The 25214-nt window shown below is 39.2% G+C and overlaps 1 protein-coding gene across 7 annotated transcripts; it reads left to right on the plus strand.

The window, feature by feature from the left end:
- The first annotated feature begins 5596 nt into the window (after positions 1–5596).
- Positions 5597–24671, plus strand: LOC116730719 (cyclic AMP-responsive element-binding protein 5-like). 7 transcript variants are annotated; one of them, XM_032580129.1, is made up of 12 exons: positions 5597–5766; positions 8180–8196; positions 8292–8358; positions 8665–8758; positions 11014–11123; positions 11463–11686; positions 16847–16973; positions 17260–17331; positions 21806–22195; positions 22298–22582; positions 22824–22932; positions 23540–24671. In XM_032580129.1, the coding sequence occupies exons 2-12, from the start codon at positions 8180–8182 to the stop codon at positions 23674–23676; spliced, it is 1632 nt and encodes a 543-aa protein (XP_032436020.1). In that variant the 5' UTR covers positions 5597–5766; the 3' UTR covers positions 23677–24671. The 7 variants fall into 7 exon arrangements, with proteins under 7 accessions (XP_032436020.1, XP_032436024.1, XP_032436021.1 ...); XM_032580128.1 differs by lacking the exon at positions 5597–5766 and adding an exon at positions 5813–6249; XM_032580133.1 differs by lacking the exon at positions 8180–8196 and having other exon boundaries at positions 5597–5762.
- The last annotated feature ends 543 nt before the right edge of the window (positions 24672–25214 follow it).

The following is a 25214-nucleotide window of genomic DNA, read 5'->3' on the forward strand; positions in this document are numbered from 1 at the left end:
CTTTTTGTTTTTTCTGTTTTACCTCTGTCTGCAATGCTAGATTTTCATAACTAATTTGCTAAACAGATAGCAAAACGTGAAGATCATCTCAAAAATGTTAAGTTATATCAAATGCAATGTGCTATCTATTTCATAAAGTAATTAGTTTACTAAAAATAAAGTAATGTAACTTATGCACTGGACTTATAAAGTTTTTTAAGCAATTTATTAAATACTTTGCAAGTTAGTTCCATAATACCAGGAATAATATGTCATTTGCTTTTAACATTTTTCCAGTTATAAAAATGGTGGCAAAGAGTGTCGATTATTCCTAGAAAAATGATTGACATAATCTCGGACATTATTTCTGTCTGTTACGCATGCTCTTATATAGTTTAGCAGATGGCTGTGACTACACTGCCTGGTGAGTCATAACACAGGTAGGTTGACTACAACCCCCTTCTCCACATTGGTCCTTTCATGAAACACATGGAGACAGCAAAAATACAACTCAGTTCCTTATGGTCAACGGGCAAGAGGTGGGATACACCCTGGACAGGTTGCCAGTCCATTGCAGGGCCAAATAATAACCTGGTATGAAAATTCTCCAAAAATGAAGTTTAGACATTATTTTTTTGACCTTCTTGACTATCCTTCTCTCCTTCTAACAGTGGCAAGTTTGTTACCATTTCTGTTTTATTTATTGCTTGCAAAGTAGGCAAGTAGATGTTTTGTTGTTGCCATTTCCAGACCTATGAAGATCAACACACATCTGGCTTTCTTGTCTGGCATGTACTCATGTCTTTGCTATTTGGGAACACTAAGACGAATGGGCTTCTGTTTCCCATTAAACATCTACGCCAGGGCAATTGTAGCATATTCTCCCGCCGATGGAAATTTGATAATCGGTGACCTTCTACAAGACCACGTGAGTTTAGTACAGGAGGCTTGGGCATCTTTGGATGAGGGATACCAATATTTTTTTTGGAAGGATGCTATGTGTGTGGCTCTCCCAGAGAAAAGAGAATGTCATTCTCATCAACAACTTAGCTAGCCAGACTCAGCTGGCTTCTGTTGGGTTTGTTAATCGAGCGTTAAAACAGACCGTCATAAAACAGCGGAGATGACTTCAGCAAATAACCTCCAGACCAGGGAACACTCTTTTTTTCAGCCTTTCTTCTCTGCCAACCATTTACACAGTCATATGAGACACAAATGTACAAACACCTTTTCAAAGTTGCACCAAATTGCAATACAAGCAAGTGCACCCACAAAACAACACGACATCACCAGAGAACAGTCCTTCACACATGTACAGTAGAGAAACCCAGTGATTTCATCAGCTTCATCACAGATGTGCTCCCTTACACACACCAGGCACAAACACACTCATTACACACACGCGGGACATAGGCTCCGTGAGTGTGACGCAGTTGCAGAGATCCATTGCGCAAATCAGAAGTGGTCGCATGTGTTGCTAATGTAATCGAGAGAAGGGAGAGACACGCAGGGTGGGTTCGTGGCGCATGACATCATCTGATCTGAGGTCAGTAGGCGGCGCGAACAGAAAGAAGAATTCTGCCAACATTAACAAGGTTGTGTTGTTTGAAACAAATACACAAACACACGCCTATTGATAATCTAACTATCCAACTCTGAAGTTGTTCAAAATACACTTCTATGAAAAGTATCCCCACACACACAGGCACACATATTTTTTGTGTTTTTGCTTTTTTTTTTTTTTTTTTTTTTTTGCCAAACGAGCGAGTTTCAAGTCACTCGATAAATCTCTATATCAAATGAAAACAACTTGAGTACAAACAGCACAAAACGTAGTTTTTGAATGAGGACTTCATTTATTAATGGAAAAATGCTATGCGAACCAATCTGGCCCTGTGCTAAAATGTTTTTGATCCCAAAACCCAATCAGTGGTTTTGTGCCCCCTTGGCAGCAGCAAAATGCATTTGTGAAATTTGCCAATTAATCTTTCATATCAATGTGAAGACATTTTTTTCCCCCCACCATTCTTATTTCAGCCCCACTAGAGAGGTTTTGAGCTTCCTGGCATGCATTATGGAGTTCCATTTGTGCCAAAAATATGATACTCTTACATGTCAATTCTAAGTGAATATGCTTTGCGCAAATGTAGTGTGCTTATTTTCTAAAATATGTCATGAAAAAAAAAACACGCACAAAACTAAATACAGACACACGTATATAGATGCTTATTTATTGTTTTTTTTTTTTAAAAAACCCTAATTTTTCTTGTAGTAGTATTTTATAGTTCCATACATTTTGACCCAAACTATGAGAGTAGTGACATGAAGGGTTGCTTCTGATATTTCTTTCCTTTTTATATTACATATTTTAGGAAGTAAAACGAGTAGTTTGTCTGTAGTCCTAGTGTTCACTGTGTGCTATGTATTGTTTTAAATATTTATTTTAGATCAGTGTTATTCATAAGTACTATGCGGTGTTGTGCGGTATTTTTGAGCTGAACCAAGTTTTTTCCCCAACTGGAAAATGTTTCCAGTTGCATACACACAAAAGAACTGGAACAAGTGAGCTTGAGCTTCACCTTAAAGTCTTGACGTAGTAAAGCTAAAAAGTGCAAAGGATGAATCTTCTTTCAGAATTGTTTGCTATTTAGAGTTAGACTTACTGGTATGCTTTGCAGTACAGTTAATCTGACGTCAGTCAGTTTGATTTGACCTTTGGCCTTAAGTATTGTATTTGTACAATTATTCTGACCTCAAGCTTCGATGAGGCAGCTCTCTAAAGCTCTCAGGCTGGCTGTTAAAAGCCCTGGCAGGGTGAAGATGCCAGACGGTAAGTGGCCTATATGCAGTCCTGAGTTATGGAGGTAGCTGTTATCCCAGCTGTTATCCCTTTCTCTGCTGCGAGGGGCAGCAGACTTCCCGGCTGCCGTCAGAGACTTCTGCAGCGTGACTGCGCACCCTTCACGAGCATGCGCGTGGTGTGAAATGTCTCCCCTTATCTGCGCCGAAAACAAAACTCCGAGGTTCGCCGTCCACATGAGGGAAGAGCCCAAAACACAGAATGACATCATCACAACTTCCTGTTTCTTCAAGTTTCCATGGCACCAGGGGAGGTGGGGGGGAAATCTGCATGCTTTAAATGATTGGCGGATGGTGAGTCAGTTAGGGCCGGTCCATTTCCTTTTTTTTCATTTTTTTTTTCTTCAGCACAACCACAACAAAACCATACCCCAGTGCTCAGCCCTGTCCTGGCTGGAGCTCCGGAAAGCCTGACCAAACATGGCACTGGTGTTATTCAGTGATGTGATTCATTACAAAGAGCGTAAACTCCTTTTACTAATTGATGCTGTAATGTGCTGGTAGGATATAGCATCACATAAAAACACATTTTGAAAAAAATGGCTACTTATTAGTAGTTAGACAGCCTGACTGAAATCTGTGAATCAATGGAAACTCTGTGTTAAAGGGAAACTTCTTCAAGTGGAACATCATTTATCACACAGCATTTATGACTACTGTACATTCTTTTATGTTTTATGGACAATTGTTAATCATATGCATATTTAGCAGTTTGTAGTCCTTTTTGGCTGTTTCATACAGGTATATAAGAAATAGCAAATCAGCAGAAGTACTTGGAATGTGGAGGGACTCATGGTTCTCTCACTATCTGTTTTTCTACACCTCACAGGACTATTAATTATTGATTTAATAAATTCCTGCAGTAATAATATAGCAGCTTAAACATATCAGAATCATTACATAAAATACAACTTTTAAGTTATTTAACTTCTTTAGGTGGAAAAATAAAACTGACAATGCAAATGTTTAAGATTCTATTTCCATCCTTAGAGTAAGCCTTCCAAAGGCAGATTGAAATCTTCTCCTAATTATTTCAAAAGTTCCATCTTGTTTCAGCCAATGACTTTTTGTAACCTTTCCTTTTACAAGTAAATGTCATTAAGAGGACAAATTGTCAATAGAAATATATGTTTTAACAGTCACAGACAACAACAACATTATTAAAATGGGCAATAGGAAATGACGCATAGGCAAATAAATGGAAAATATTCAATTAAAGAAGGAGACACAAAGAATAACATCAAAGACAGGAACAACCATCCACTGTCCTTAAAATTGTAAGAGAAGGCAGTTCATACTGGAGAAACACTAACGCGATATGTCAGCCTGTAAGCAGAGTCTGATGTATATAGTGAAGTTAGATGCATTGATAGTAAATACAAGTGACAGTGTCAGTGATAGTAAATGTTTTTTTTTTCAGAGGATTGTTTATAGAGAATCAAGGCCATCTAAACAAGAAATGCAACATGCAATGGCCGGTTAGAGGTTAGGGTACATCCTGTGATGTATCTCAGTGCTTCATGATAAACAACATCTAACATCTGCAAAGAGCTAAACAGGATCATTCAGATAACGTTAACATGGCCAGTGTGAGGTAGAAATGTGACCTCAATAAGTCCTTTCTTTATTTAAAATGAAAAATAGGACCTATTTCTATAAATGAACCCTATCATTTGCATTTGTTCTAATTACGTTCAGTGTGTAATTTAAAATGCTTTTTTTCATTAATTAAAATATCAATGCATCTATAACTAGACGTACAGTGAATTTGCAATTTGTACTTGGAAATGGCATAGCGTTAGTTTTTTTCAGCATCTATAAGAGTAAATAGTGTCAAATTGAACCTGCAGATGATCAAACATCAGGACATTGTCTTTGTATGATATTAGATGCATCATGATCATTTTTGACCTAATTTTTACATAAATTGGCAAAGGTATTAGGCATAGTTCAGAGCCTTGAGGGACACCTTTTGTGACATTCAGATAACAAGAATACAATAGAATAGAATAGAATAGAATAGAATAGAATAATTATTTATTGTCCCAAGACTAGAAATCACAGCAGTAAGTTAAAGTAAGATTGGGAATATAGCATTGCATATTTACACAAAATAAAAGTAAGAAACAGTATAAGGAAATAAAAACTGTACAGTCATTACAAACAACATACTAATTTGGGTGTATAAGTATGAGAGGAATCACTTCCTCTCACCCGTAGATAGCTGCTGCTTCAACATGGTACATCATAGAAGATGGCTGATGCCACCCCTCATTTATTTACTATATAATATATAAAAAGCTTATTAAAGTGACTGTTTGTGTAAACATGCATTATATGACCAATCCAATAACCTTGCTGGGATTTAAGTCAGGAGAAGATGGGGGACAGGTCATTCTTTTCTTCATTCAATAATTCATTACTGCTATTTATTTATATTCAATTATGCATTATTTATGTTGGTCATAAAAAGACTACATTGTAATAATAATAATAATAATAATAATAATAATAATAATAATAATAATAATAATGGTTTTAAAAGATTTCTTTAGCCATTAACCAAACCGTTTTGTGGGTCAACGCACAAGTTGTAATGACTATAGACTAGACATTAAAAAAAAAGAAGAAGAAGAAAAAAGCGCCCTCCCGGTCTGTCCCCTTTCTGTCTGTCGGCGGAGCCATGCACGCCAGCACGCTCCCGTTCCGTTCCGTCCCCCTACCGGCCCGCGTCCTGTCCCCGCCCCCTTTCTCCTCCTCAATCCTTCGCTCCGTACGGGACCGCAATGATTTAGAAGTTCAGGAATCCCACGTGACGTCACCGGGAGGGGTGATGTAATGCTTCTGTAAATAGAACGTATTGTCATCGCGCTCCAGTCCAACGTGGTTCCTCTCTGGAGCGCCGCTCGTCCCTCTCTCCACTTGTAGGTAAGCCTGCGTCTACTTTTCATTCACAAAAAAACTTTTGGAAACCGCGCAACAAGCGGCAGCGGGCGCCGGTCTCGGCTCTCTCGTGAGCTCTTCGCGGCTCGGGACGGCAAAAACCCATGTCGACTAAATTTATCCGTTCATTTGTGAAAACCAGCTGGAGAAGTTACCGGCAGCGGGACTTTTTGTAAGGCGAGGTGTCCTGGTGAAGTCTCATCAGCAAGCGGGACGGGCTTGAGCGCTCCGTGTCTATTTAGGGGGGTGTGACAGCACTCTCCGTACAGCTGTGCCGGCCGGCCGGCCGGGCTTGTTTTTCTGAACAGGTTGTTTTTAGTGAGCTGTGGGACGGAACCGGGTCATGGTCCTGTTCTGACACTGGATTTACCGGCCGGAACCAACTGCTTGAATTTGATTTGAATGAACTGCGAACCTCAGGCTCGGCTCAATTTCAGATTCAATCAAATATGGAAACTTTAAAAGACAGTAAGTTGGTTCATTCTGAACGCATCTGAACAGTGTATTTACATTTTTTTAATCCTCAAAATTACTAAAAGTTATGTGTTTTGTTTCATTTGTTATTATTAAACGGTGGACTATAACGTTTGATTTATTTGTCTTAAATGTTTGGGAAAATGATTGCCAGTATACTCAGAACTCAAATTAATCCCTCTTAAAGTGGCAACATATTGGCCGTTGTTGTATGTAGGATTTATGCGTGTATGACATCATTCTGCAGTGATGTAATCACTCTGACAGAAGGATTTTGCTGAAAATGTGCTGAGTCTGCTATAATCTCATGCAAGTACTGCTTGATGTGACGCTGCGATAAAAGATTGAAACAAGTTCAAGGATCTGAACCTAAAGTGGAGAATTTTTATGCTTCATGTCCCTGTCGGTGTGCAGCTATGTAATCTTTTTCCTTCAGCTGATCGTGCAAATTGCCCATTTTCTATCTGTTGTCGTGACCTTGTGAACTTGTTTGCCGTATTTTGTAACTCGTGTGTACTCACAGACGTCCACACACACACCCACACACACACACACGCACCTATGAAGTCACCTCTGCTTGCCTTAGGTTGGAAAATGGGGGCTGAGGCAGGTTCAAACCTGTCAGGAGTGTATAGGCCCTGAAGTGTGGCCCTCCCTCACCCTTCCTTCTTCTATCTGCCTCTTTTTCCACCCGTAGTCACTGCCCCTTGCCCTTTCCATTCCCCTCTCCATCACCCTTGCGTTGCTCCTCCAACCTCCTCCCCACCCCCCATCCACCCCTTTCTGACTCCTTGCACCACTTATGGAGGCATATTCTGTTGCTTTCGTGTTTTCAAGAGCTCTCACTCTTTCCCCTTTACATCGACACTCAACTCGTCTGGTTACACCTGATGCCGGAGACTTCAATTTTTCTTCCTCTGCTGTCAGACGGAAAGAAAAGGACTAGCAAAAACTTATAGCGCCCCTCCGATAGAAGTGATCTTCTCTGCCCCGCGTTTGTGTTGATGCTTTCATCCTGTGAGGGCTTGATGCAAGCCCCGGTATGCCTTCGTGCTTTCAGCGCTCTTATTGTGAGCTGAGCACCCGGTGAAAGCATAATTGGAGGCACTACACTCAGCAACACATCACTGCACAGTAACCGTGAAAAGTCTTACGGCTCAGAAAGCTGTAGGACTTCAATATCCAGAATGCGGTGCTTACGGCTTTGAAGGTTTTTCCTCCTTTTGTTACGGTAGAAATCCAAATTTCAGTCTTTTATTTCCTTTTTTTTTTTTTTACACTCTAAAACATTTGGGGTGCACATATACGACCTCTTTTCGCTCACAATTGGAGCCTCGTTTACACTTCCAACAACTCTGAGCTGCTTCGCCGTGGCAGCGTACCCACAGTATGATGCTGCCACCGCCATAGTTCATAATGGGGACGGTGTTTTCAGGGTGATCTACAGTGTTAGTTTTCCTCCACAGAGAGTGTTTTCCAAAAACACCAAGACGATTAATTTTTTAAAAGTTCTATTTGGCGGCATCGCAGTAAAAAAAAGTAGGATTTTTCTTCTACTTTACAGTAACGCACTACTTTGTGTAATCTTTTTTATCACAGAATAATAGTATCAAGCTTCCCCACAGTGTGATGCTGCCACCACCATGCTTTACTGGGTGTTTTTAGGGTAATATGCAGTTTTCCTCCTCATATCAATTTTTCTTTTACTTGAAAATGAGGCAACACTTTATATAATTTTCTCATAAATTCCTAGTCTGGTAGATTGACGTCTTCCCATAGCATGACGCTGCCACCTTTATGTGTCACAATTTTTTTTTGTTAAAAAAAAAAAAGACAGAGCCATCATCTGCAGAAATACATAACACACACGTTCCACACTCGAGTAAATAATGTTTTGCCTTTATTGTGTTATTTTTCTCTTCAGATGATTCTTCCTGCAGTGTAATTATCTGACCTGTGAGGCACGACGATTGCTCCCCTTCTCGGTGGCCAGGCTCCACATTGACACATTGTTCTTGATTCTTCTGTCTGTGTAGGCGTGTGGATGACATGAATGACAAACAGGACAGGCCTTATGTGTGCGGCGCCCCCGGCTGCTCTCAGGTCAGTAGGACACAGCATGACTTGCATTCTAGTAAAGGCGAGTTTGATGATTTATGTCTTTATGTTCTTATGGAAATGAATCACGCATCTACGTGACCTATTAAGAATAATAATTTAAAAAAAAACAGCTTCTAAAAATAGCATCCAGATATGTGACATCATCCTTTTCTCATCAAAGGAGTCGGATTTTCTTAAATGCTGATAAGATTAAGAGTATTGTGGCCATTTGCGATAAGAGAGATAAACTGATGTGCTTCAGCAATTTATGCCTCGACTCTTTTGCTTCCTCTTTCCGGTGGACGACAGCGCTTCCAGCTAGAGGAGCACCTGTTCATTCACAGACACAAGCATGAGATGACCCTGAAGTTCCCCCCAATAAAGACGGACATAAGTTTTTCAGGTGAGGTCAGATCGTCCACCTCCCTGAGGTGACCGCATCTTGCGTGCCGTTCTGTTCTCTCCTCCCCGGTTCAACATGGGAGGGGAAACATGTATCATCAAAAGCCGTTAATAAAACCGGCTTTTATGTCTGTTTTTACCAGTTGCACATTTATGATATGGCCTGCTTTTATAAACTGAGAGCTCGATGAAAAGAAAAAAAAAAAAAAGAAAAAAGATAACGATACGTTACACAATATATGATGTGATAACCCCGGTGCAGGTTTCCTTCCCTCAGGTAGTCCGCGCTGCGAAACAGAGGGGCTCATGTTGCAGCATGCACAGTAAAGCACGCCGGGTTAGGCACAACATGGCTTGATTCAGAAACAAAAACAGGAAGATGATTGATGTCTGATTTTTTTTCTTTTCTTTTTGTCTCTAATTTATATTTAAAGTAAAAAGCATTTGATACACAGGTTAGATTTTTTTTGTAATCAGTCCAAACATTTTAAAATTCAACATGATGCCCCCTCATAGATAACACTCCTTTGTTGTTTTTTGGCTGTTCAGGAGCGTTTGGACCGATTTCCTTTGATTGGGAATGCTAGTTTTGGTCAGTTGGGCATTCGAACAGGCCAATGATCACAAACACACATTAATGGTTTGGAATGGCAACCCCAAATCCCTGATCTCAGCTCAATGGAAAATTTCCAGGCTATTCTTAAACTATTACTTTAAATGAGCTCTATTCTCTCAAAAAGAATGGTTAAATTTAAAACCATAATTACACCAGGACTTTGTTATTGGCCAGACTACGTGTGTGGTCTGTCTGGCCCTTTATGATTTAAATTCTAAGTTAAATTTATATACATATGTATACGGCCCTTGATCCTGTATGCAGGATTTAGAACCTTCTATGAATTAGACAGCATTCACAACAATAGATTTAAACTTGTGCATCCAATTTTTTTTTTTTCAAACTTATGTAAATTGTGTGGATTAATTTTCTATTCTGAAAACATAAATAAATAAATAAATAAATAAATAAATAAATAAATAAATAAATAGCAGCACAATAATAACATGTAATTTTGTGGAACAACAGGCCTCGCAGTTACAGAACATTCTGTTTTACACTGAAGGCGAATGTGAAACTACTGTTTTCTTTGATCCTCATGCGTTTTTGCACACAACATTCTAACGAACGAACACGATGAACCAATTAGCAGATATAATGGTTGAAGTAAGCCCAGCAGCAAGCAAAATGCTACATCCACCTTGAGGTATTAAAAACATTTTTTCTTCATCCAGTGAAAAATTTAGACTGCCTCAGTGAACCCTCGGCATCTTTTTAAGTAATTTTAAACATAACTAATGATCTTTAGGATAGTTGTATGAAAAAGGAGTATTTTAGTTCAAATGTTTTAGTCACCATTGACATTATTCACCGTTGACATTGTTCACCATGGTCATTTAAAGAGTCACCTAGGTAACACATTTACATAAAACCTGTAAAATCTAAGTCACTTTTGAGTCGTTTTTATTGGCTCATGACCTCTTCATTTTCCATTTCTGTCTGCTATTTCCTTATGGAGTCACCCTGCGGTTTTTATTGTCTTGTGATAGTCTAAACAGGGTCATTGTTGCTGTTATAAAATAATAATAAAATAATAAAAACGTACGTATTCAGCGCAGCAGATCTTTTTTATGCATTTAACGCGACAAATTCATAGTTGTGTCAGTGCCAGATCTCTCAAAAAATGTTGAGTAACTTTGTGATTACTAATTGAATGACCCAGTGAGCCAATAATATCCAAGCTATGTAGTCAAAAGGCTGTCACACGGTGAGATGTGTTAACATAGGATCAGCTGTCTCTCTGGATGTAAACATTAGAGTGGGATCTAACCTCCACAGATCCCTCCCCCACACCCCCTCCTGTGGGACCGTCGCCCCGGATCCCGTGTCCTGTAGTCTGTCTCGCCTCCTGCAGGAAATCTGGTGTCAAAACAATGAGCCCGGCTGACCCCTGACCCCTGCATGTTTAGACGGCTCAGAGAGACAGACTGATGTTATCAGGGAGTCAGGCTGGGAGCTCGGCTTGTCTCTCTCCTCCTTGCACTACACCCTGGATGACAGTTGGTTTTAGAACATGGATCGACTCGAACGGTGGAGGCTGCCGCGAGAAGTTGGGCAGCGAGGGATGAATTTATGTTAAAAATTGAAATCCTCTTCTTTTTTTTTTTTTTCTAACATCTGATTGCGTGGGATGTTTTCAGACCAGACTCCGACCCCAACGCGATTTCTGCAGAACTGTGAAGAGGTTGGTCTGTTCAAGGAGATCGAGGAGGAGTTTCTCCAAGCCCAGGAAGAGGAGAATAACAAACAGGTACATAAACAAAGGATTAGCTTCTTCTTACTCTTTGAAAACAAAAGTCCCATCAGCATGCGAGACACAGTGCAGACCTGTGCAAGTTTGGTTGTGGAGTCTGTAACGGTGTGTGCCTTGAGCGGCGGTTGTTTGTTTGCGAGGGGTGATAAAGGGAGTCAGACCCAATTAGTCGACTGCAGATATCCGACCTGCTGCAGGAAAGACAAACCAGGAGATCACATTCTACCCTCTAAATTAAACAGCCAGCCCTCAAACGCAAAGGCGCACACCTTGACGCTGGCTCTCAGTTCCGAAAAGATCCAAGCCAGTTTGTTGCTTCTGCTTCATCCTCTGCAGACACTGTCTCATAATGGGCCGTCTTGTATGAATCAGCAACATCTAAAGCCCCAGCTTCAGCTTCAGCACCCTCCCCAACCGCCGCTCAATCATCCCCAGGGCCATGGCCCAATGATGGCACCCAGCTGCAGCCTGGCTGCCCAGCAAGCACTGTCCTGCTCCTCTGGCGCCTCTCAATCTGGATCAGTGATCACCCAGGCTCCCTCCACCTTAACACATTCAGGGTGAGTATAGCTTTACTTTGCTTTATATATAGACACGCAGACACTTGTATTCCAAATGACATATCCGTATCATATTTATTTGCAGCGTCTCGCAAAGGCTTTCATGATCATTGAACGTTTTCACATTATGTCACCTTGCAACCACAAACTTGAATTTATGCTGTTGGGGCTAAATGTAGTAAATCAGCACAATGTAATGAGGGGTCAGACTTTTGCAAGGGCTTACAGGGCCCAGGGTGCTGAGTTTTGGGGATCCCCACCCAAAACGAAAATGTACTTTTTGGTGTTGTGTATGTTTTACAAACTTTCCACTTCACATTAAACAGATGGGCTCATTTTGCATGTGGTGTTTAGATTTTTATGAATTTAAACAGCACTCAAATATTTGAAAATTATGAAGTGGTAGCACATTTTTTTGGAACCAACATGGGGCCAGACCATCCACCAATTTGTACCTGCCAATGGGTTGACCTACCTAACAATGTTCTTTAATTTGCATGAGTAAAACGTTTTTTTATTTTAATTTTTTTTAGGAAAGGGCTCTAAAACTGACCCCAGTCCAGGGCCCCTTATTCTTCTAATTCCGGCAAAGGATGTAAGGCATAACTGTAAAGTAAAAGAAAATAATACATGGTTTCATAAAATATTTACAAAGTAAAATCTGACTAGCATTCAGTACCTGCTTACTCCAGTCCCCCTACAAGTCCAGCCATTTTGTCTCAAAGGTCACCTAATTAGTAAATAGAATCCCCCAGTGTTACCGTAATTGAACTCAATATGAACTACAAATATTAAAGTCTTGTCTTTATTAAAATATAATATTAAGAAGGCCATTGAAAGGAATTCCTGATAAGTCCTATTTAAATTTTGGATCTAGCCATGCATGATCTACAGCTAATATGTGAATGAGGGTGCTCAGGTGAGACCAGAACTAAACTTTCTGGCTTACATGCAAATAATGTACAGTGGAAAACTAACTTTGTACCCCAATACTATAAGCCCTTTAATGAAAAAATGACTGGAAAGGAAATGAGTCAAAGTGGACAGAAAGACAGAGACAAATACAAAAACCCAGTGAAATCAGTTTGTGGTTAGAATGTGACAAAATTTGAAAAACTTATGATGTATGCAAACTTTGCAAGACATTGTACTTTATTGTCTGCATAGCACAGTGCACAACATACACACATTTTTTTCTTCTGTTCCTGTTTTTGACATATTATAACTCATTCTGTTGGGCAGCGACTGGCATTTTCCTCTGCATAATTCATTACCTCATTAATGAAGTGCGAGCAAGGAAGAAAAAGATCAAACATTCATTCTGAGGGAACAAAGTGCAGATGGAGAACCGCTGCATAACGCCCACTCAGTCCTGTTGACTCTACCCGCCCCGGTGCCCGACTAACCGCCTCTATTGTGTCTGTAAAAACTCAGAATCAGACTGGAGTCTCTCAGCGCCTGGGCAGCTTCCTTGGCTCCCTGGTTATCACCCAGTTCAACTGACAGATTAGAGGAGGTTCCTGTCTTTCATCCGACCAGCTCCCAACAGCTGCTCCCACTCTGCCAGACAGTTTGGCTCTAGATTTGTTAACTCAGGAGAAACTCAATCTTTGGGATTTCTGAGAACATAGGCACACACTATATTATAGATGCAAAGGTAGCTTTATAAGAACAACGAAACGGAGAGAAAAAACATATCGGTTCTATCCGAAGAAACTCATGTCCAAATGTCCAGCTTTACCCAGGTCATGATAAATTAGTTAAACTTTAATGTTAATTTTTTTTTAAAATATTTGATCAGATTACAACCACAAATTTGAATGCAGTTATTGAACTTTTGCTTGAAAGACTGTGGGCGCAGCATAAATCTGTGGATTACCCTATTTGGATTTCAAGTAGTTTTTCCGCATTATTTAAGAGTATTTTTTTATTTGCTTCAGGTGGTGAATTTGTGATATGTTACCAATCAATCAATCAGTCTGTACTTCTGCAACAAATTTCTAAATATGATGTGTACTGCATAATATGAGACAATTCAGTACCATATGACGCACAATAATTCCACACAGTAAAGTTACCAAGATAAGAAGATGCAATACAAAACCGTACAATACTCCACTATATTATATACCATATTGCAATGCTCTAAAATAACATGTGATAAAATATGAAACAATCATGAGATATAAAGTCATACCGTAATATATCATATGACACAATGCCATACAATACAATATGACATGATTTGATTCTAGTACACAGTGGACCCCTGCTTATTTGTGGTTCGGTATTCGCAGATACACCTTTTTGTGTATTTTTTCAGTGGCACGTAACTTCAAATTAAAAATCGCCTTTGTGCAGATTCTTCTGAAAAAGAAAAGCAGCTTGGGAAGCGTCAATGCTACTTGACATGCGCTAGGCTGCTGTTTGTAAACCAGTCAATCCAGGATCAGGATTTAATTTTCTTGACGGTGATTGGCTGTTACCCAAAGAGCGGAGATAAGGACGACTGTTGTGAGCTTGTGCGGTAGTGCTAAGACAGTTTCCGCTGTGCATATTAATGAATATCAAAGGTGTTTTTGATGTTTGAACTGTCAAAACAGGCTCTTACAAGCATTTTTAGAGGGACTGTCAACTATTTGCGGATTTTAGCTAATCAGAGGGGGTTGTGATCTCTAACGGGCCACAAATACCAGGGACTCTCTGTGTATGAAGGTATATTTTGCTGTCTCTTTGCTATTTTAGGCTTATTTGTGTCCAAATAGCTGACACAAAGCAAAAGATCAGCAAATGAATAAACTTTTAAAGCAAACCTGTCCCCACCAGTACAAGGGATTTCATCATTTGGATTTGTGAGATATATTTCTCCATCACAAAAACACAGAGGCTAAATAAAAAGTGCTTTAAGCATGCATGCAGAACAGCAGTCTTACCTTATAATCTCAATAATCTTGTAGGTCCTGAAAAAGCAGTGGTACTAGGTCTAGAAAATAAGGCAGTGGTCTCTGAACTTAAAAATGTGCCTCACATTCTAAAAGATGTTATTTAGGCTGGGCAATTAGAATCCTAAGGGTTTTGAAAAAATACAGACATTTTGGCCTTTACATTCTATAATTATTTTTGAAAACCTAAAATGATGTACTTATAATTCCCTTTTATTTATTTTAAAACATGCTTTTTAAAAAAAAAAAAAAAAAAAAAAGATATGTTGTTCCTAAATTGGGAAAAGGAAAAAAAGAGAAGCAAACTAACATCATACTTGCAGGGTAACACAGGACATTGTTTGTCTTTCATCCCAAATGTCCGTTTGACATTTAGATCTTCCTATCTCCTGACCTATATATCTGACTGGATCACGCGAGGAACATAAACAAAACATCTGCTACATCTCTGCTGATGATTAGCTGAGTCAGTAAAATAAGCTGCAAACATCTGTTGTGGCTCAGGCAGGCCATGACAGGACAGTATGGAGGGAGAGCTGACAGTCAGTCACGACGCAGTAAATCAGTGCCACTCAATCCAGACGTTGTGCTAGTCAGTGAAACCAATTAAGTGTTATCTGTAATATTATTCTGACTGTATCCAGTGATGTTTATGACCTGTTACCATGGCAAACGGGTTTTTGAGTGTCTGACACTATGCCATGTAAAGCTGTTTTGGTTCGTCTGCACTTGCCTGTATGTTAAAGGAGACGTAAATTCCCAGATTCAATAATGACATCCTCGCCGATGACATCAGAGCAACCATGGAGACCCACGCTATCCGACTGGCTTTCAGCCAGAACGGTTAGGTCAGCAGCACATGACACCCAAGGTTCTGCCTCCCTGCTGTGATCCCCAAGCATCCATGCTCTCTTTCACTCTGTCACTTCTTTCAATATACTATGTTTTCTTTAGTGTGTTTCTCCTTGCTTTCCCATTTTGAATTCTTATTATCCAATTTGTTGCTTCACCGTGTCACATCGCAGTATGTTGAAGGACATTTATCTCTTGGCTGCTTGAAAGTTATTTTCATGTTTTATTAATTTGTCTTTATTAGTAACCGAATGGCATAGTCTATATCTCCCTTGTATTATTTCTATTTTTCCAAAAGGTTTTCTGGGAATAAAAAGAAGTAGTAAAAGTTATCTAAAACAAACTTTTGTTTATGTTTTGCCCTAAGAAAAATAGAATAGAATAGAATAGAATAGAATAGAATAGAATAGAATAGAATAGAATAGAATAGAATATTTTGTCTTGCAATAGAAATAGGCCAGTTGGCGCATATCAGAATTAAATTACATTGCATTGACTCACTACTGGAACCTGTAAAAATAAAATCTCAAAGGTAGGAAATATAAAAGATATACACCCCAAAGATATCCACACAGATAAAATCTTTGCTCTACGAAAAATATTTTAAAGGAAGAATAAATGTAAAATGAAACTTAACTGAACAGATCCTTTACACCAATATTGAATCAGCATATTCTTTCCTTTAATGTCTGTCATGGTGGTGGTGTATTTATGCTCTGTTCAGCAGTTGAAATTCCTAAATTTCAAGTAAAAACAAAAAATAAACAAACAGAAAGCTTCCTAAAGTTAAAATTCAGACTTGAAAAGTTAGGGGCAACAACTGATCAAACACAGAAATAGGGATATGCTTTGAAAATAACCTTTTAAAACAATTTATGAAAATTCTATAGATTTATTTGAAATAAGTGATGTTTCAAAAAGGGTTTAGTTTGTGTTTTCTTTATTACACTGCTTGCTCAGTGTACATTTCTTATTTGTTTTTTTTTATCTTTGCAAATATGGTATTTGTGCAGCACAAGGAATGTTTTCGTAAGTGCTTAGAAATAAAGATGAACTTTCCAAAAATATGGAAAAAATGTTCAAGATCAAGATCTAATATTTTTTGCTGTTGTTGCTTATCAACGTCTGGCTATTAAAGACAGGGCCTCCGATAATCATCTTTTATTCTATAGAATAACCAACATCGTCATAAAGGCCTTATCCTGTCATGAGCATTTGTTTACGTTTTACTAAGCAGGTACCTCCCATGTGGACACGACCATAAATGTTTCGACTTGTGCCTCTTTCTGAACCAGGGTCGATGAAACTTTAGCTGAGCAGAGCTTCCTGGACTGACCTGTTTTCCTTTCTGTGTGATCGACCACAGGCCGACTCCTGGGGCGCTGTCCTGCCTCCTTCAAATGCGGAACAGACACAGGCAACCTCTGCCAGCCTCATTACCTGGCACCCTGCCAGACCCCGCCATGCAAGGGGCATCTGCTCAGCACATGACTGTAAGTATCGGAGGGTTTATTGTCATGCTCACAGTTTCGTCTATGCTTGATTGATTATTTATAAGTGATGGGGTGACCACTTGTACAAGTAGGTCATGCTCGCAGAATTATAAATATTTGCTGTCGTCTTTGAAATTTTTGACGTTTGGATGTATTTGTTGAAAGTGTAGGATGTTAAACGGACGTGACAAAGCGGGAGGCATTTCTATTTTTTAATAATGAGGTGATATTGTGTTGTTTTCTTAGAGCTACAAAAATATTTGTGTCAATATTTTTTCTTCATCAGATAGAAAAACAGATGTCTTGTGCAATGGGCATGCCAGCTCCTGTTCAAAACCCCTCCTGTTGTTCTCCTCAGGTACCACTAAATGTTTTTGACTACTACAAAATCATCAGTATTCATGAAAAAAGATGTCAGCTAATACATCTTTATGCACTAATGGTAGAATTAGATTGTAAACTTAACATACAGTATTTTACAGCATACATTCTCTCTTGGTTTAAAGATACAATACAAAAATTACATTAAGCAATGTGATATGATACAATGCAACATATATAACAGTGAGATCTGATATGTATAGTTTAAGTATAATGTGATCCAATATGATATGTTGAATCAGAATTAGCATTATTAGTTATGTTTGTGCACACAAACAAGGAATTTGACTTTGGTTTCACTTTGCTCTCAACCTACAGACATTTAACTATAAATACATAAAAAAAATTTATGTAACAAGACGCAATATGATATGAAGTTTTGTTTTCCGTGACTGACCACAGACCATTTTGACGCACATTTGAGGGCAGTGCTGTAAATCTCAACGTACCACAAGTCACAGTTTATGGAGCATTCCTCCAAGGGTGAAACTCAGATCTTGAAATTACACTCGGTTTTTAGAAGACAGAAAACAAATCGAGTTTGATCATTGCTATAAACATGTCCCCACAGTTCATGAAGACTGCTACATCTGGCTGCTTTCATAAGATACAAACTGCCATTTAACATGAGTCACTATCCCAAAGCAAATATGAATTTCCCAGAAAGCTGGTACACTGAACTCATCCAACCCTCATTCCTAAAGATTTGGGAATTTTTTAAATAATTCCCAAATTTTGTTTGGAATAAGACGTCAAAAGTCTCACTGAACTTTGATAGTGAGTTCTCAGAAAACTAGGTTGACACTGAGTTTCATACAGTGAAGCCAGTTATCATTGTTTGCATTGTGTTTCTGTGTTTGATATGATGTAAAGCACTCTGAAATGCCTTGCTGCTGAAATGTGCTATACAAATAAAATTTGATTGATTGATTGATTGATTTGATTATCTTAACTTGTCGATATAAATGAGAACTACCAAGATTTACCTAGCATTAGCAACACATAAACATTAGCTTTCTGCAAACATGGTCAAAGTCAAAAGTTAGCTATAGGTCACTTATAACATTTGAGCTAATTTCCTTAATTACAGATATCTGTATGATAAAGGGAACAAAAAGACATTGAGCAACCATGTCTCTAGGTAACACATGTCTGTTACTTAACAATCAGTAGCTGCTGGATATTTTTTTTTTTAGCTCAATAGTCGTCCAGCAGCTCCCATTATTCCATAGTTAGCTGATGTGATAGTTATCGTGAAGTGTTGTCACTGCAGCTTGCCCCACCACTGGTGGAAAGTTGAGGAAAAAGTCAAGGAATCTCACTTTTCACAGTCACATCTGGCTTTTAATGTCTTTGCGCAATCCAGAATACCCAGAAAGTTGAAGATCCTTAAAATACCTGTTAAAAGTGGGATAAAAAATTAGTAACCTGGAGACCCAAGAGCTGTATTCAAAACAGCTATTGAATACAAGAGCTGTTTTCAACCCATAGTTCCAGTACAGCATGTACTGGAACCCATAGCCTTGGCTGTGAACATCCACGATGATTCGGATGTCAAAAGCTGGGCAATACTCATGCAGCGGCTTGAAGGCAAAGATGAGAAGAAGCAAAGGCTACAAGTCCTTTATGGTGAATTTATTGAGGCCTCTGTAGTCAATGCATGAAGATCCATTCTTTTGGCCATAAAGTAAAGCCATTCTGCAAGTGGCGACAAAGAGTGGCAAATTATGCTGGAAGCTGGTGACTCATTTATATATTTTTTCATGCTTTCCCTCTTTGTTTTGGGAAAGTTACATTAAGTACATGCAGCTGGAACCTATTTACTAATTAGTTCTATCTACTAATTAGGTGACTTCTGAAGACTCTTTGGTAACTTTACAATGATCCACTGCTTAATGTTGCCTTATCACATAAATCCGTAATGATGCATATTGAAGCTTGTGGTAGTAACATGAAAAAATGTGGAAAAGTTAAAGCAGTATCAACATTTTTGCAAGGCTTAGTAACGTTTCACCCGGGCCAGCTCGTATGATCCTAAACTCTTAACTGCTCCTCGTTCATATCAGCACACCCGTAATAAAGTCAGTAGTCTTTTCCGGATCCTCAGCACAGCAGTTGAGCTACAATCAAGTGTTATCAGGCGCTGCTATTCATTCCCAGGTGTGAAACGGGACACTGCCTCTTTAAAACCACAGGAGGTGCATTAACATGCCTCTGTTGTACAGTAACAGTGCACTCACCTGAAGTGGAAAAATAAACATTTGACAAGTGGATCAGTGTTTCATGTAAAGTTTTATGTCTTCATTCACTGATCCCTCTAGACAGAAATATCAAAGCGGTGTGTCATCTAGGCCAAGAAGACCCATGATGTAATCAGCAGCCCCAGCGTCATGGTGTTTGTATGTAGTAAACAGAGCTGAAATACTCATGCCCCGTCCTGCTACGTGTGTGTGTGTTTGTTTGACTGGCGGCCTGGCTGGCTGGTAAAGTTGGCACGGTTACTTCGCTGACCTCATCCTTGGCAGCGACTAAATGTACCCTTTTTTTTTTGTAGCTGAATGGTGAAGAGAGACAGACACAGAGAAAGAGAGAGAAAGACTGCCTCTTCTCTTAAAGAAATATTGTGTAACAGCAAGCAGATAGTAATATTGGGAGTTGGGAGGAAGGTGATGTCATGCTCCAAACATGACCTCTCCCTATCTCGCTGAGTGTGGGAGAAAGGTGAGATGAGGTTTAATTTAGCTCGTACAGTCGCTTTAGTCAGATGATACACAGGAATAATAAAGTGTGAAGGGATCAAGCTGCAGATGGCACCATTTGTATGAGAACACATTATCAGTCTTATCGGTGTTTGTCAACACTGTTGGAGATCGTTAGAAGAAACTCCAATTATGGACAAGATCTAATAATTGCTTTTGTAAAGACCTTTAGTATATTTTCAGACACTTCAAAATAATATAAAAAAAATATATTATATATATATAATATATATATTATAGGTATATTACATGCTGAACCCAAAGGGTTCAGCATGTACCTACAGTACAGACCAAAAGTTTGGACACACCTTTTAATTCAATGAGTTTCCTTTATTTTCATGACTGTTGACATTGTAGATTTACACTGAAGGCATCAAAACTATGAATAACACATGTGGAAATATGCACTAAACAATAAAGTGTAAAACAACTGAAAATACCCCTTATATTCTAGTTTCTTCAAAGCAGCAACCTTTTGCTGTGATTACTGCTTTGCACACACTCTGCATTTTCTTGATGAGCTTCAAGAGGTAGTCACCTGAAATGGTTTTCACTTCATAGGTGTGCCCTGTCAGGTTAATAAGTGGGATTTCTTGCCCTATAAATAGTCATGAAAATAAAGAAAACCCATTGAATTAGGAGGTGTGTCCAAACTTTTGGTCTGTACTGTATGTCCATTTTCACACTAAACCAAGAGCGTCCTACAGATTTAACGATAATTTACAGATTTAAGGTAAATATGAAATACCAGATTTTTGTGTAGGCGATCAACGTTTGCAAAAATATCAAAATAAATAAATCATTTATTCATCATTATTATTTATGTTTTTTTGTGGCACATGACAGCAGGTCACTTCAAAGTAAATAAGAAGAATAGGAAGCCCAGTTTAAAAATAAATAATAATTTGCACAAGACTAAAGAACTGTGTCATCAGTATAACTATGGGATTTACAATTGTACTAAGATGCAATGTTAATAATAGAAATTGTGAGATGAATTGGTCCAAGGACAAAACCATAGGGAATACCTTTAGGAATGTACTTTAACCCAGTAGTTTTTTTGTTTTGTTTTTTCACAGGAATATTGATTTACTTTAGCTATTTGTAGGTGAGACATAACTATGTATAATTAATTACATGAACTAATTATTAACTCACAGTACATTTTAATAAAGTCAACTTTCCTTATTTCCTTATATATATATATATATATATATATATATATATATATATATATATATATATATATATATGCCTCTTTTTTCATTCATGAAAAAAGATGGAATGTTTGGTTGTTTGGGGGGAAAATTTGCATGAGGAACTGTGCGGTTCACTCTGCCCCCTAGCGTCCGTTTCGGTGGTTACATCGTCGTGTCATCAAAATTGTGGCTGAAAGGTTCTAATGAAAATACACATATTCACATTCAGTTTGTTTCAAATTTAACTAAGCAATAATTACCATTATTTGCACATATACACAACTGATATGGAATGCTAACCAAATGAAGTAATGATACCCTTACTTAGCCTTACCTTTACCCTTATTGTGCTATGCTATTCTGACACTCTGCCTGCACCTATGCAGATTCGCTCACCTCACCATGTCCTGTTTGGCGTGACTGAGAGCATCTTGAACATTTTTTTCACAAGCCTGACGGCTTATTCTTTGATTAATTCTCTTCCTGTGCTCAGAGACCCAAACAGACGATGGGGCATCATTACTCTCATCAACACCCAGGAATGCTCGCCATCAACAATCCTGTGACATCCATGGGTCACATGATGGAGATGATGTCACAGCGCCACCACGCCCCTCCACTACAGCAACACCACCATCCTCATCATCCCCACCTCCCTCATCACCATCATCATCACCAACCCAATCAACCGCCACAGCTTGCAGCTCCGCCTCACACCTACCAGCAGCGATGCCATGCTCCACCTCCACAACACCTACGAAGCACTCAGAGCCTCCAACTTCACCAGTCAGGGAACGCAACACACTCTCATTCTCACCAATCACCGCCATCACGCCTGCACCAGAACTCCCCACCTGCACCCGCACTATCTGCCCCACCACAGGTGCAATGCATTACACAAAGTACACAGTTTCTGTTGGTGTTGTATTTGTGCTTTCAAGCAAAGAGATGTTACTTTTTGATGTTTTTTTTTCATTTTTTTCAGTTATCACCAGTTGCACAACAGATGCAACCATCCCACTCTCAGCACGCAGCACAGGCAAGCTGTAGCGGCAGCAGCAGCGGGGGCAGCGGTGGTGGGGGAGGAGGAGCAGGAGGAGGCAGCAGCCGTCGAAGAAGATCGGCTGAGCAGGACCCCGATGAGCGCAGGCAAAAGTTCCTGGAGCGCAATCGGGCTGCAGCAACCCGCTGCCGACAAAAGAGGAAACTGTGGGTGTCGTCACTGGAGAAGAAGGCAGAAGAGCTTACGCACACAAACCTACAGCTGCAGGTGAGCAATGCTTTGCGTTTTGCAAGGCTCTAAGACTGAAAGAATGCGGACTTGAACAATAAACTTCAAAGTGTATGATTGTGATTGAATGTGATAGACAAAGATAGAGTAGTGGGTGAAAATTTGTAACAAATAAAAATCTGAAAGTTCTGAATAAAAAATAAAAATAAAAAAAACCCGTTTGGCGGGTAAGCATATTTCTACAAAGCATCACACTTATCAGATCTATCTGCATCCCCAGAACGAGGTGACATCACTGAGGTCAGAGGTTGGCCAGTTGAAGCAGATCCTGCTCACCCACAAGGATTGTCCCGTCACTGCTCGACAGAGGGAGGCACAGGGGTACCCCAGTGAGTAAAACCCCTTACCCTGCACCTCTGTCTAACAGCCCAGCAGCTTTCCCAGATCATCATCAATGACCGCTGAGGTTACTGTACAGGCACATTGTTCCTTCATAGTGCTAATAGACGAATGCCACATGGCTGCATGTTGTTTCGCTATAATAAAGCACTCTTCTGTTCATTCAGAGACCTTAAACTGTGTCCCGCAGCACTTTGGAATAAAATCAGCTTCTAACCCCACATTCTCCAAATATTAGCGATGCACTTTTGTTCCTCAGGAGAGCCGATCAAACACTTAGGAAGATCCTTCATGTCGCACTCCAGGCAGGCTAAAGTGTATGTCCAACATAAACTTTAACTGACTGTCATAAGAAAAGATTTACAAGCGGCTATTATGCAATGATAGCCTGTGTTATATTCATATATTTCTATTCTTGTCTTTTTACCATGTATGTACAGTATTCAGTTGTTAAAAGAATAAAAAAGAGATGTTTTCATATGACCTGAGCTGTAGTTGATTTTTTATTTGGTTGTTTAACATACAAAAGCAAAGCTCAATCCAACAGTGGACAACCCGAACATTATCGGTGACTTTGACAGATGTCTCTGTGTCCAGCTGCAGGGGTGAATCCAGAAGGGAGTCCCACCCCTGCAGACCCTGAGACTCAGCCACACGCCATCCAGCACAACAGCGTTTCCACCTCCTCGACAGCCGGATCCGACATCGGGCACGGCCCCCTCTCTGGACTCTAACCACCGCTACAGATAATAGCGCTGAACTCGACGAGTGGATTCATAAATCCATACGGACTCAAAGCTGTTTTACCGGCATCATCAGCAGCCCTTTTTTTAATATCAGGTGCTAAAACAAGCCTTGTTTGCAAAACTCTGATGTCAACTTTGACTCTTGTGTTGATGAGGAAAACATCTGGGGCTGTTTACATGAATCCAACCTGCACTTCTAACTCACAGGTGATCCAAACACAGACAAGCATGTTTTGCACTAACTTTAATAAAACAACTCCTAAGCGGTACGGTGGCGGCAAAACTATTCATATGTTTATGTACACAGGTTGGAGAACGAAAATGTTTTACTAAAAATAAATTAAGGCTACTCCTCTTTACTCTGACACTGCTATATAAAGTAGTGTCGGAGACTCTAAATAGAGTCTACTCGGGCCCAGTTTAATCTAAAAAAATGATGGGACTTTTTGTAAAGGTACATCCCCTCCAAACAGACCATTTCCAAAAACATGGTGGTAGCAGCATCATCCCGTGGCGATGTTTTTCTTCAGCAGGAAAAAGAAAACTGGACAGAGTTGATGGAAATGTGAAGGGAGCTAAACAAACCAACTCTGAAGGAAAACCTGCTTGAGACTTACCCCATGAGACTTAAAGCCAGAACTGCAGAAATAGGACAGCTAAATGCAATCTCTCCCCTACCTCTGTACATTTCTACACAGCTTTGTGTGGTTCTAACTCATAAAATGCAATGAAAGTGTACTGAAATGTGAAAATTTCAAGGAGTATGAGTACATCTGCAAGGCCCTGTATATTTTTATATGTAACTAACTTTGCAGCTGCTGGTTGCACACCTTATGCCTTTTGTTTTGAAGCAAAAAAAAAAAAATCATTTCAATGAATAATACAACTGTAGTTGTTTATTAATAAGTAAACCACTTCTTTACAAAATGTTATTTTAAACATTGCAAATGTGTTCTTGTAAATAAAGTCAATCAAACCAGAAATCTGTGTTCCAGAGCCATAGAAATGGAAAGATTGTAAACAGGCTTTCTTGAATGGCACTTTTATCTATCTATCTATCTATCTATCTATCTATCTATCTATCTATCTATCTATCTATCTATCTATCTATCTATCTATCTATCTATCTATCTATCTATCTATCTATCTATCTATCTATCTATCTATCTATCTATCTATATACTATATATATATATATATATCTTCACGTGGTTTTATGTCATTTTCATTCATGAAAAAAGATGGAATGTTTGGTTGTTTGGGGGAAAGATTTGCATGAGGAACTGTGCGGTTCACTCTGCCCCCTAGCGTCCGTTTCGGTGGTTACACCGTCTTGTGACCACAGTAACCGAAAGACATTGAAGCAGTTTTAGGTTTTTTTCCAGCATGCACTCATAAATATTTCTTAATATATTGTTGCACAAACATTTTAAAGTGGTGTTTTCCCTTTTGTTCAATTGGCATGCCATTTGTATTCAACTATGTAAGTGTTCAAAACTTTATTTCAAACTAAGCCAAATCTTTCA

This window comes from Xiphophorus hellerii, chromosome 13 (genome assembly GCF_003331165.1).
Source record: "Xiphophorus hellerii strain 12219 chromosome 13, Xiphophorus_hellerii-4.1, whole genome shotgun sequence".
Classification (NCBI taxonomy): domain Eukaryota; kingdom Metazoa; phylum Chordata; class Actinopteri; order Cyprinodontiformes; family Poeciliidae; genus Xiphophorus; species Xiphophorus hellerii.